The sequence below is a fragment of the Macrotis lagotis genome, chromosome 2 (assembly GCF_037893015.1).
Source record: "Macrotis lagotis isolate mMagLag1 chromosome 2, bilby.v1.9.chrom.fasta, whole genome shotgun sequence".
Classification (NCBI taxonomy): domain Eukaryota; kingdom Metazoa; phylum Chordata; class Mammalia; order Peramelemorphia; family Peramelidae; genus Macrotis; species Macrotis lagotis.
Window position 1 is genome coordinate 11,841,937 of NC_133659.1, and position 13,457 is coordinate 11,855,393.

Sequence of the window (13,457 nt, forward strand, 5' to 3'; positions counted from 1 at the left end):
GTAAAATGTTGATGTTGGTATTTCTCTCAGTTGTTTTGGGGCTCAAAAAAAGATAACATATGCCAAACGATAATATTCAGGTGCCATATGAGACTTGCTTGTATTGAAAAAGATACCTTTTGACTTTGGTCTCCAGCATGATGCTATTAATAACTACAATAATAATTGGTTCTTTGGAGTGCTTAAGGTTGGCATGGAAGACCTCAGAGGTCCCTTCTACCTCCAGGCTGCCTGCTAATTCGTCCTTTACTTTCAGCACCAAGATTCCAACTGAGGAAATGATCACTGAAGCAGAAAGAGGCTGGTAAAGATGTCTGAAAGAACAATGATTCAGAATAAGATTTCCTGTGTGGACATCCAATCTAGAGCAAGTTGGCCAGGAAAGTAGGGAAGAATCCCAACAACTGTGTTTGGTGTCAGTTCTTCCCTGGGACTGGGCATCTACCATTTCTTTCATTCAGCTCAACCCACAGGTTGATTTCTCTCTGTGATGAGCGCTAAAGAAATTCCACTGCTATGGGTGGATGGGAATGTTGCCAGAATGATTCTGGCACAGGAGACGAATAGAATCAAGTCTTTTTAGAAAGGACTGTGCTTTTCTTGGGTTAGCAAGCATCCCAAGGTAGGAGAAGCCACTTCAATCACCATTCTGCATCTGGTTCCCTCTCTCCCCCACACCCTCTAGAGCTAAATATTGAATGTCACTGAAACACATATATGCTACCCAATAAGGGGACAGTATAGTCTAAGAGGAAAGGCACTGGACAAAATCACCACCTGCCCCCTTGCTAGCTAGGTGATTGGCAAAATGAAAAGACTCGAAGCCGTTAAGTTCACCCTTTTCATTTTACAGGGGATGAAGTGACTCATAACAAGTCTCACAGATCTTAAATGAAACATTCTGCCCTGTGTAGATTTGGACAATTTTCATGGTTAAGAAGCCACTAAACCTGAGCAAGGCTCTGAGAAAGAGAGACTTGGAGAAAAGTAGCTGGGGAGAAACCATCAGTTTTGGGAGGATGCAAGAAAGCAGCTCCTCACCCCAAAAGACTCACTGTTAATTAGTGAATAATGACTCTATGATGATTTCATGATCTTTAATAACTGGGATCTTATAGCAAAATGTATTTTAGCCTGACCAGGGTCCAGAGAAGATTCCCCACCCCCAACCATTCAAATGGATTTGGAAAATGAACTAAATGTATATCTCTCTCTCTGTGTGTGTGTGTGTGTGTGTGTGTGTGTGTGTATGTGTGCATGTGTGTGTGCTATGAGAATGACAGCAAGGGGAAATCTGATAATTCCAAATTTTTGTGCCTAAGGGAAAGCAGTATATTGCCTATTTGTGATGTGTCTGACAGAATCTGAATGTTGGTTTCCCACCCTAAGATGGAGTTGAGTCACTTTATACAAAGAAATGTCGTTTTGTAACTTCTGCCTCTGTAGCAGCAGGATGGAGCCAGAAACAGAAAAGATCAAAGAAACAAGATAATGAAGGAAAGTCCTGAGATGTCTCCCCTGGTGTTTGAAGACACACAATCTCAGCTCAGCTCAGCTAGAAGGATGATTTATAGAGAAGCAGTCAAAAGAAGAGCTGAGAAGAGAGCTTGGCTCCCTGAGAATAGGGGCTTTCCACCTGTTGTTGGGAGCTGAGCTGATTAGAGGAAAAAGTGTTGGACTGGGGGAGCGGATTGGAGGAAGAAGAGTTCTTTGCTGCTTCGGGGAGCTGGTTGAGAAAATTGTATATTTTACTGTTTTTGTCACCTACTTACAACTAGTCTCTTTGTCTATTTGTTGGTGTGAAGATCGTTTGGTATGAAATGACCCTTGGAGACCCTATCAATCAATCTTATCAAAATCCTAATCAGGGGCAGCTAGGTGGCACAGTGGATAGAGCACCAGCCCTGGAGTCAAGAGGACCTGAGCTCAAATCCGACTTCAGACACTTAATAATTGCCTAGTTGTATGATCTTGGGCAAGTTACTTAACTCCATTGTCTTAAATAAATAAAAAAATGAAAAAATAATAAAAAAAAAATCCTAGTCAAATTGACAATGCTAAGATCTCCAACAAATATTTACGCAGCCCTTGCTTGTGGACTCCCGAGAGAACTCATTACATTTGGAGGACAGCTTTTATTATTAGGATGTTTTTTCCTGATAGCAAATCTAAATTGGCTTTTTTCTGCACGTTAGACAGGTATAAAAATTTTAGTTCAAATGAGCTTTCAGAGGGTGAATATCTACATAAAAAAATGGCTGAAATTGAAACTCAAAACTAGGTGCTATTTCAGGAAGTTCAAATGTGGGAGCTATTGGAGGATGGTGGTTTTTCATTTTATCGACTGCTGGATATTTATATCCCTCAAATAGCCACCAAGCTTTGAAGATTAAAGAGGGAGGTCAGTGGGCTAAGAAGCAAACATTGTTTTCAGGTACCCTTTTCAGGCTTGGGATCAAATACAGATATTGTACATAGAAGTTCAGTATTTATAGATAATCTGTGAAGATTAGGCTCCAAACTTGAAGGTATCATTCATGCTGGTTGCCCTGTGGAAGCTAAAAAGAAGCCAGCCTTTAGACATTCAAAGCTTCAGAAGAAAAAAAGAAAAATGCATGATGGGTCAAACCAGAATACCTACCAGAAATTTATAGAGGCTGGAGTTGTAATTACACATGATCAGTACAATTCCAATAAACTACATGACTGAAACAGTTGTTCCTTGGTAATTTTAGATTCTTTGAGACCCCATTTGGGGTTTTCTAGGCAAGTTTGCCATTTCCTTCTCAAGCTCATTTTACAAGATGAGGAAAATGAGGAAAATGAGGCAAATAAGGTTAAGTAACTTGCCTAGGGTCTAAGTAACTTAAGTAACTAAGCCCAGGGTCAGGAAAATGAGTCTTCCTGACCTCAGACTCAGGATTCTTCTATTCTCTGTGTCACCTACCTGGCCCCAAACAAACTTGGGTTAAATTAAAGTTAGTTAAATTTAATGAATCTCCAGTAAACCAAGGAAAACAATTGTTATTCTCTCTCTCTCTCTCTCTCTCTCTGGCAGGGAGGGAGGAGAGATGAGGAGAGATTAATAACCTTAACAATCAAAACAAATTGCATTCCTCCCTCCCTCCCCCCAAAACCCACAAAAAACCCAAAATTTATTTGCCAGGCAAATTCACTGGCTAAAATTTCATTAACTTCACAGCTGTAACCTAGGTTGACTTGGCAGTATATTTTTCCTGCTAGGGTTTTTAATTGCATTGCAGATTAATCCCACACTATTCTGAAAACAAATATATTTGGTGATCCTAAGAACAGCATTACATTATTTTTTTTTTGTTGTTGTTGCTGTTAGTTTTTGCAAGGCAATAGGGTTAAGTGGCTTGCCCAAGGCCACACAGCTAGGTCATTATTAAGTGTCTGAGGTCGGATTTGAACTCAGGTACTCCAGGAGACTCCAGGGCCAGTGCTCTATTCACTGCGCCACCTAGTCGCCCTTAATAGCATTACATTCTTGATGTAAGGAGAGACAAATTCATGTTGACTATGTTGGATTTGGTGCTGGTTCAATTTACCAATTTATTGTAAATGATTTCCTTGCTCATTAAGAGAACTGGGGAGGCTTGAACTGGGGGAGATATGACTTGGATTGGGGGGGGGGGGGTGAGTGTTGTGCATTGGTCCTTTTTTCTCAAAGAGGACCATGACTTTAGGAAGGTGATACCATAACATGCACATAAATTGGATTTAAGTGAAGGAAGGCTGTAGAAAACCAACACCTTTACTTTCTCCTTTGGAGTCATCTGGGTTCAGTGGCCAGATAAGGATCAGAATGAATTCAGATAGCCCTGGATGCTTAGGCCTTTTTAAGTTAAGATCTTTAACAGCTCCCAGTTTGGCTTCATTTAATAATGAAGACTAGGTAAGAAATGAAGCAAAGAAAGACCTCTTTTAGCTAGTCACACATACATACAATTCAATCTGGGAAAGGAAGACACTTAGGATTTTTGGCCAAAATAGACACAATCGTTATTTATGTTCACTCTGAGCCAATCAGGGCCTGAAGAATATCCTATGAAGTGTAGGCATAGAGGGACCTTTTAAAAAATATATGTATATCATAGAAGGTATCTGCCTAAAACTGAAAGCAAAAAGTATATGCTTTCTCAACAAATAGGAATCATGATTATTCTCTTCAAGCATTTGAAGGGAAATCACCAGGGAGAGGGATTAAAGTTGTCCTGTTTGTTCAGAGAGGGCAGAATTTGTTGGTGTTTCCCCTTTATTCTAGTTCTAAGTACCAATGACATCACTAGGGTGATGTCTTGACTTTCTAGTGAACTGGATTTCAGTGAGGTGGAGCTGTCCAAAGTCATCGCCTCAAGAACAAAGAAGTAGGGTGATGCCATTGAAAGAACACTGAAGTAGGAATCACAGGACCTTCGTTAGGGGAGAAGGGAACACCTATTTATTAAACTCCTGTGATGTACCGGGTTCTGTGTTGATTCCTTCATAAATGTTCTTTCACTTGAAAGAATCCTGATTTTGCCATTTGTTTCTGATACCATGTTGGGAAGAAATATAATGTCTCTGAGTCTTAGCTTGCCCTTCTGTAAAATGCAGTGGTTGGATTAAGTGACTTCCAAGTTTTCTTTCAGTAGGGCCTCATGATTTAATCAGATGAACTACCAAAGGTATCGCGCTCTGCAAACCCATCTAAATGCTGGCGGCTGCTGTTGTTGTTATTATCATTATTCACGCTCATCAAGTAGAGCCATTTACGACATTGCCAAGTGGCAAAGAAACAGATTTCCGTGTGACGTCAGGGGACAAACAGGTTTCCCAACTTTCTAAGCATTGGAACTGTCCCAAAGTGACATGGACTCCTAGAGAGGTGGTAGACTTCCCTTTCTTAGAGGTTTTCAGGTAGAGATTGGGTTGAGGCTTATAGAGCTTGAGCTAGAGAGGGTTCTTATTCAGATACCAGTTAGATTAACAGCTTTTGAAATAATGATGTGTCAATGGAGATCAAGTGGTCTGTAAAACAGGGAGGCCAAGACTTCTGTCTGGTGGGTCTGAAAGGAGAGAAGTCCCACCCTGAATTAAGAGTCTTCCCTTTCCAGAGGGATGCTCTCCAAATGAACACACTAATTGATAGGAGACTAGTTGCCTGGAGCTCTGGAACTGAGGGTCTGATATGACATGTAAATCAGTCTTCTGCTGATGTTAGTGACTGCTACTGTCCCTTGGTCTTTATTGTAATATATTGGGGTTCTTCAAGAAAAGGTAGTGTGGAGGAATGAATAGAGCAGTGGCCTCTGAGTCAGGAAGATGTGGATTCAGATGCCACCTTTACTGTGTGACCTTGGGCAAGCCATGAAAACTGTATGTGGACCTCAGTTTCCTCATCTGTAAAATGAATTGCACTCAATAGTCTCTAGCTTTAAATCTAAAATTCTATGATTTCCATATATGTAAAACAAAATACTTTGGTTTTAGTAATAATGTATTCTTTAGCATGAAATCCTCTTACCTTTACTAGCTCAGCCACCTATTTTTTGACTAATTAGCTCTTTTTGGAGCTGAATGTCAGAGGTGACATATGAACATCAAATTTGAAAAAACAAGGGATAATTAATTCTCCTAACTAGACTTGGTTTAGGGGAACCAGGCTCCTCCCTGGCCCCTAGGTAGATTGGGCTAGAGGTAGGGCTTACTTGCTGGGGTCTGCTCCTTTGAAATAGGCATTGACTGTTTCTGTAAATGCTGCTGCCACAGGGAGGGTGTCCTGAGCTCCCATTGTCAGAGGGCTGGGTCCCCGAGAAGAGCCTGAAAAAAAGGGAAAACTTTCGGTCACTGAGTGTAGAAAACATGAAAAGTTTAGCTAAGACAGTGATTTGGGGATTTTAGGAGAGATACGCAAATTTACTAAATATCTTAGACTCTGTCAGAATAGGGAACTCCCACCATGCAAATATCTACACCAAAACAGGTTATACCCCATCTGTGACTTAGAGAATCCCAGAGTTGTTTCAGGCACTCAGAGATTAAATGACTGGCCTAGAGCCATATGTGTGATTTACATTCAGATCTCTCTGGATTCAAATCTTGCACTGTTGTCTATTATGCCATACTGTATTTTTTAAGGATTTTTTGCAAGGCAAATGGGGTTAGGTGGCTTGCCCAAGGCCACACAGCTAGGTCATTATTAAGTGTCTGAGGTTGGATTTGAACCCAGGTACTCCTGACTCCAAGGCTGGTGCTCCACCATTGTGCCACCTAGCTGCCCCGCCATACTGTATTTTCAAGTAGAGAAATACATTTTTGAAAAAAAAATCTAGCACTCGCTGAAAAAGAGGGAATGGAGGAGAAAATGACTTGAAATTCTAGGAATCATGAATCCATATTCAACTCAGAGCCTGAGTATTTAAATATACAGGACTTTTATCAAGTCTAAATCCGTGTCAATATTTCATGTATACAAACCATGACCAGGCTTCCCATGTGTTTCCAATGAGATGGTAACTGTCTGACACTTTGCACAACATAGAATCACTTCTAAATTAAATGACTTCTTTTCCCTTGGGAATTACTTCTCCAAACGTATTTCCTGACTTCATTATTATTTTTGTTTGTTTGTTTTTGTCTTTTTTTTTTAACTCTAAGGCAATGGGATGAAGTGACTTGTTGAAGGTCACTCAGCTCGGCCATTATGAAGTGTCTGAGGTCAGATTTTAACCCAGGTCCTCTTGACTCCAGGGCCTGTACTCTAGCCACTGCATCATCTAGCTGCCCCTGTTTGTTTGTTTTTAGAAGGGTAAATGATACCCTATGATATGGTACTGTTTCTAGGTAATCCAAGGTCAAAAGAAACTAAAAAACTTGATTCTGGTGAGTTAAAATTTATTACCACAACATCTCTGCTACTGGGGAGGTTGAGATTGCGGGACTAATTGAGTTGGGGAGTTCTGAGTGGTGGGGGATAAGCCAATTGGGTTTCCAAGACAACATGGGGAGATCCAAACAGCAGGGAACCATAAGATTGTGGGAAATTGATTTAAGTCAAAATGAAGCAGTTTAAAGTATCTGTACTGATCAATATTGGGATCAGATCTGTGAATGGCCAATGCATTCCAGGCTGCGTGAGGTAAGGGGACCCAAGCTCAAAAATATAACCAAAGAAACTCCTATCTGCCCATCCAAGAAAACATAATAAAATTTAGCAACTTTCGCATAGCGGTCACACATACCATTCACACAAAAAAGTGGCAACAGCCAATGGCAAATATGCCTGGAAATCACTCATAGTTACTTACTTCATGGTTACTCTACTCTGATGGCTTACTGTGCTAGGGAGGTAAATTCTTGTTTTTCAGGTGTGCCAGCAGGGAGCAAACTTTGGATGTTTTGAGTAAAATGGAGGAAATTCCAAGGATAAGTTCAGCAACAGACAGAATTGGTTGTTTAAGGACTACTCTGGGTAGACTCCAAGAGGCTTATCACTAGAAAAGTCATCAGATAATGGTTTTCTTGCCCAAACTAACCCACAAGAAGGGAGTGAAAAGAAAAGAATGAATATTTTTAGTTTTACTTGGTTCCATTTATGCAATGAATGGAACAAAATAATTGAAAGAGAGTATTGATGAAATATAGTTTCTATTGTTTGGCATTCACAAATATTCTTTCCCTCTTTTCACTATTCCTCCTGTTCACATACTTCTTTTTTTTTAAAGTTTTTGCAAGGCAATGGAGTTAAGTGACTTGCCCAAGGCCACACAGCTAGGCAATTATTAAGTGTCTGAGACCAGATTTGAACCCAGGTCCTCCTGACTGCAGGGCTGGTGCTCTATCCACTGCGCCACCTAGCTGCTCCCTGTTCACATACTTTATGGTTCAGTCACCCTGATCCTATATTCCCATCTCCTATTCCCCTTTACCTCTACTGATTTACATGCATGGAAATGGTCCATCTCTACCTCTTGAGTTGACCTCAAGTATTGCCTTCTGCAGGAATCTTTTTACAGTACTCTCCCCTCATTGTGCTTTCCCTTCTATGGTTATCTTCCACCTACTTTGTATGTACCTTGTAAGTTTTTCATAAGCAAGACTATAGAAATAATATTTCTCTAGGTATTGTTTCCTCTATTTGAATAGAAGTTATTTGAGGGCAGCGAAGAAATTTCCTTTTATTTTTCTATCTCTAGCATCTAGAACATAGTAGATATTTAATACCTATTTGTTGGTTAAGAATCATACAGTTTGGGGCAGCTAGGTGGCGCAGTGGATAGAGCACCAGCCCTGGAGTCAGGAGGACCTGAGTTCAAATCCGGCCTCAGACACTTAATAATTACCTAGCTGTGTGGCCTTGGGCAAGTCACTTAACCCCATTGCTTTGCAAAAAAAAAACCAACTAAAAAAAAGGAATCATACAGTTTTTAGATAATGTGCAGGCAAAAATCCCCCACACCTAGAAATATTCTTGGTGTGAGGTCTATTACAAATGAGGTGATCTCACAGCAGGCATTAACCCTGATAATGCTGACAGTTTCAAGGTCATAGCTAGAGAGCTAGAAGGGACCTCAGAGGTCCAAGACCCTCATTTCACAGATGAGGAAAGTGAGGCCCAAAGAGGGTCAGGGACTTGTTCAGAATCACTTGGGTAAGAATCTGAGCGAGGTCCTCTGACTCTAAATTTAGCCATCTAGCCTCAACATAGATACCTTGATCATTGATGGTAGTCTTGCTTATGTGTATTGAGAAAGATAAAGAAGGATTCCTCTAAAGAAGTGGTCCAAAGTCAACATCAACCTTGTTACATGGTGATTTCAATGTGAAAGTGGGTGTGGAGGAGATGGCAAAAGTCATGCTGAAAAATAGTTTCAGGTCAAGACCTAAAAGAGGTCGAAGTTTATAAGATAATTTATAAGCTACACACCACCATGGCATAACTACTTTCTTTCATTTGAGAGTCAAAAGACCTTAAATATGGTGGGCATTGAATGGGATCCTGAAAATGAAGCTGGTTCTATTTTAACACACCAGATAAACCTAAGTGGTTATGAACTTGGACTGGGAAGAGTAGAGATCAAGATCACTCCCCAAGCTTGAAGGGACCTTAGAGATCACCTAGTTGTATCTATCCTGGATAGAAATTCCTTTACAGTCTTGCCAACTCCCTCACCATCTGGCCTGGAGAATTCTAATGAAGGGTAGCCACTAATTTCTGAGGCAGCCCATTCTACTTTTAGACAGCTCTTAGGGTTGAAGGTTTTCCTGTATCAAGTCTAAAATTTCCCCTTTCTCTCTCATCTATTTCTACTTTCTGGAGCCAAACAAAATATCTATTGCTTTTTTTATGTGACACCCCTTCAAATGCTTCCTTGCTGCCCTCTACCAACCCCCAAATTTCCTGAGTTTTCTCCTTTCTAAGCTAAGCAGCCCACCTAAGTCCTTTAAGTATCCTCATACACCATAGGTAAGAGTTCCTTCACCATCCTGCTTAGGCACATCTTAACTTTTCAATTTCCTTCCTTAATAATATATCTCAAAAGAGGTCAAAGGTGCTAACCTAAGGTCATAGAGTAATAAGTGACCAGATGAGAATTAAACCAAGTCCTGCCATTCCAAATCCAATAATCTTTCCAATATTCCAGGACAGAAGGCAGTAGGGCTGCCACTCCCTTATTCTTTCTTAAAATGGACCCAGAACTGAACACACCACCCCAGGCGTGATCTGACCAGGAAAGAATCCAGTGGGACTAGTGCCTTTCTTGGTTTGGATACTACACTCTGGGTAATAGCATACATCTACACCAGTTATTTCAATGATTCATCCCTGTTGTCTCTTAAAGGTTATAGTTAAAACTTCCACTTTCATTCAGATTTTGTCCCAGATTTTTGAACTCAAGCATAAGATATTATATTTATCTCTATTATATTAAATAACACTAGAATGTTCTTGATATCTATGATAGCTCACATAGAAGTAAGAATTGGAGTGAAGTCCTCTGATGCTAAATTTAGCCATCTGGCCACCATGCAGATGCCATGATCATTAATGGTGTTTGCTTAAGTCTATTGTGGAAGATAAAGAAGGATTCCTCTAAAGAATTTGACAGATTGGTCTAAAGTCAAAATCAACTCTGATACTTGGTGATTTCAATGTGAAAATGGGCATGGGGGAATGATCTTTAGCACAATAGGTATGCCCATTCTAGAGGACTGTTGGAAAGGTATGGACGAGAGTCATTTTGGATGAGAAGTCAGTGATGGATTGCAATCTGTATCCATGTGAGGGTATTAGCCACATTGATAAAATTCACAGATCTTAAGTACATTGGATCATGTCTATAGAGTTGTATGAGATCTTAAGTCATCAATCCAACCTCAACCATTTGCAGATGAAGAAACTCAAAATGATAGTGACTTACATACTGTCATATAAGCAGTAGCAGTCGAGTTGGGCTTTGAATTCTGGTGGCCTGGCCCAAGTCCATGATTCTTCCCATTATAACACTCAACCTCTCAAGATCTCTTGATGCTTACCTTGTAGTCTATTTACATTTAGCTCAGCATTCTGGTCTACTAAGAAACTTTTGGATTTTGATCTTATTATTTAATGTATGCAACTGACTCCTTCTGATTTTGTCTCTTCTAGAAATCTGATATAGAATGGCAGTTACATTTCTATTCAAGTCATTGTTCAAAATGTTAAATAACACTGGGGGAAGAAGAGATTCCTGGGGAGATGATAGTATAAAACTGAGAAGACAACTTTCCATTTACCTGTTGAAGTGAGTTGTCAGCTACTAATACATTGTTGGTGGAGCAGTTAATTGATCCATCCATTCTAGAGAGCAATTTGGAATGATGCCCCAACAACTAGGAAACTATGTATAACCTTTCATCCAGCAATGCTATCATTGAGTCTATATCCCAAAGAGATAATAAAGAAAGGAAAATGATAAGCAGATGGATTTTAGAAAAACCTGGAAAGACTTCCATGAACTGATGTTGAGTGGAGTGAGTAGAACCAAGAAAATATTGTACATAGGAGCAGCAACATTGTTCTATCCACTGAACCACCTAGCTTCCCCCCATTTTCACTTTTTAAAAGTTGTTGAATATGTTTTTCTTTCTCGCAATTTCCTCCCTCTATTTCTGATTCTTCATTTACAACATGACTAATGTGGAAATATGTTTGATATAAGTATACATGTAGAAACTATCAGATTGTTTGCTGTGTTGGAGAGGGGGAAGTGAGAGAGAAAATTTAGAATGCCAAATCTTACAAAATGAATGCAATTACATGTAATTATATAACTACATGCAGTTAAAAAATAAAATGCAGTGGATAGAGCACTGGCCCTGGAATCAGGGGTACCTGAGTTCAAATCCAGCCTCAGACACGTAATAATTTCCTAGCTGTGTGGCCTTGGGCAAGTCACTTAACCCCATTGCCTTGCAAAAGACAAAACAAACAAAAAATGAGAAAGGGATGAAAAAAAGAATGATACTAATTACTGCCATTACTTAGAACTGAATGAATGATGTAAATGGTCATCACAATGAAGAAGTCAGAAGAGCCTGAATCATCTTAACCAGTAGATAATAGAGCATGAGATTTAAGATAAATTCATTTGCTAATTATTTTGCACTAAGATATCAGAAAAAGAAAAGCAATAATACTCCCCCTCAAAAGAATAGGCAATACGCAAAAATTTTCCGGAATAGCTTAGACTGAAATTCAGCTAAAATCCTGAGAATAAGTGTAGGTGAAACTAGAAGTATCATAGATAGACACTTAGTATATTCAATCTTTTCACAGTTTTTTACAGTAATCCGCTTACTTGTACTATCTTAATAGCCAGTAAGGAAGTAGAATAGGAAAAACACTAGTTTTGGGGTCTTACCTTGTGACCAGATTCTGCCAATGACATTCACTCCTTGAGAGATCTTGACAAATTACTTCATCTACCTGGCTCTCAGTTTCCTCATCTGCTTAATGAGCATGTTGGACTAACTAATCTCTCTTATTGTTAAGTCATTCAGTTATATCCAACTCTTTAGGATCCCATACATCATTCTGTCCATGGGATTTTCTTGGCAAAGATACTGGGATAGTCATTTCCTTCTCATTAGATTAAGACAATTAGAAATTAAAAGACTTGAATTCAGGTCTTCCTAATTTCAGACCCAGTACTCTAACCATTGAGCCACCTATCTGCCTCTAGTAGCTCCCTCCAAGTCTGGATCAATGACGTTATAAAGTATGGCCAGAGGCACTTAAGAAGATGAAATTGAAGAGAACTGGGAATCAGTTGAGTCATTTTGGAAAGAAATTCGAATCATGCATCCTGATAAATTGTTTATACATCTTTGACCCAGGAAGACCATACTAATCCTATATCCAAAGAACTCCAACAGTGAGGATCAGGTCTCATATGTATGACACCTATCTAGATTAGAGACAAAGAACTAGATACTTAGGGGGTGGGAGGTGGCCATTGATTGGGCAAAGTCTGAACAAGTTATGGTCTATGAAAGTAATAGTATTGCATTGTAAAAAGGGCAAAAAAAGGGTTGGTTTCAGAGAACTTTGGAGTCAAACAAATTCATAGAGAGAGAAGTGAGCAGAACCAGGAGATCAGTTTACATGATGACAATAATATTATCAAAACATACAGGAAAGATGTAAGAACTGCTTAATAAAATCACCAAGCACAATTCAAAGGGTCCTTGTTGACATGGGCTACCCGCTCCTGACAGACAGGATGCAACATAAGACCTTACTTTCTTTGACTGGACCAATGTGGGGAATTTTCTTTTTTCTTGCTTGGTCATACATTTTTAAAACAAAATATGTATGTTTTTCCAATTAGGGAGAGAATAAAAATGTTTGTTAATTGAAATAAAAATTGGATAGTTTACAAAAGAGGATTTTGAGCTGGAGATGATCATTTTTTAAATGAAAAGGTCACAAGGTTCAAAAAAAGTATGACCATAGAGACATAAAAAAATTACTAATAGGAACTTCTATTTTTCTCTTTATGAAAATAGTTCATGGGTGCATTGAGGACATCTTTGACATGATCATGAATAAAGAATATCAGATTATTTAACAGATTATTCTCTGTGTTAGAACCAAATATCTCACCTGCATGATTCCTTTTCTGACTTTCATAGCTGCTAATGGCTCATCTCTGAAATTACCTTTTGTTTACTTTGAATATATTATATATTTAACTTTTTGAATATACATTGTTAACTTTGGAAGAATAGAAATTCCTTGAGGTTTTATTGTTGTATTGCTAGGGCGTGGTATAGGAGCTGGTACATAGTAGGCATTCGACAAGTAGTCACTGATTAATTGATTTATAGCTAATAAAAGTAAGAGGTATGATGATAGCCAGCTTTAAGGTTTCTGAAATGCTTTAGACATATTATTTCATTTGATCCTC

At 39.1% G+C, this 13,457-nt stretch overlaps 1 protein-coding gene across 1 annotated transcript in view; it reads right to left on the reverse strand.

The window, feature by feature from the left end:
* Window positions 1-13,457, reverse strand: part of SGIP1 (SH3GL interacting endocytic adaptor 1) — a 244,580-nt gene that overhangs the window by 14,662 nt on the left and 216,461 nt on the right. Inside the window, exon 22 of the mRNA XM_074220587.1 lies at window positions 5,715-5,826. Within this exon, the coding sequence (XP_074076688.1) occupies window positions 5,715-5,826 (112 nt within the window). The remainder of the gene's footprint in view (window positions 1-5,714; window positions 5,827-13,457) is intronic.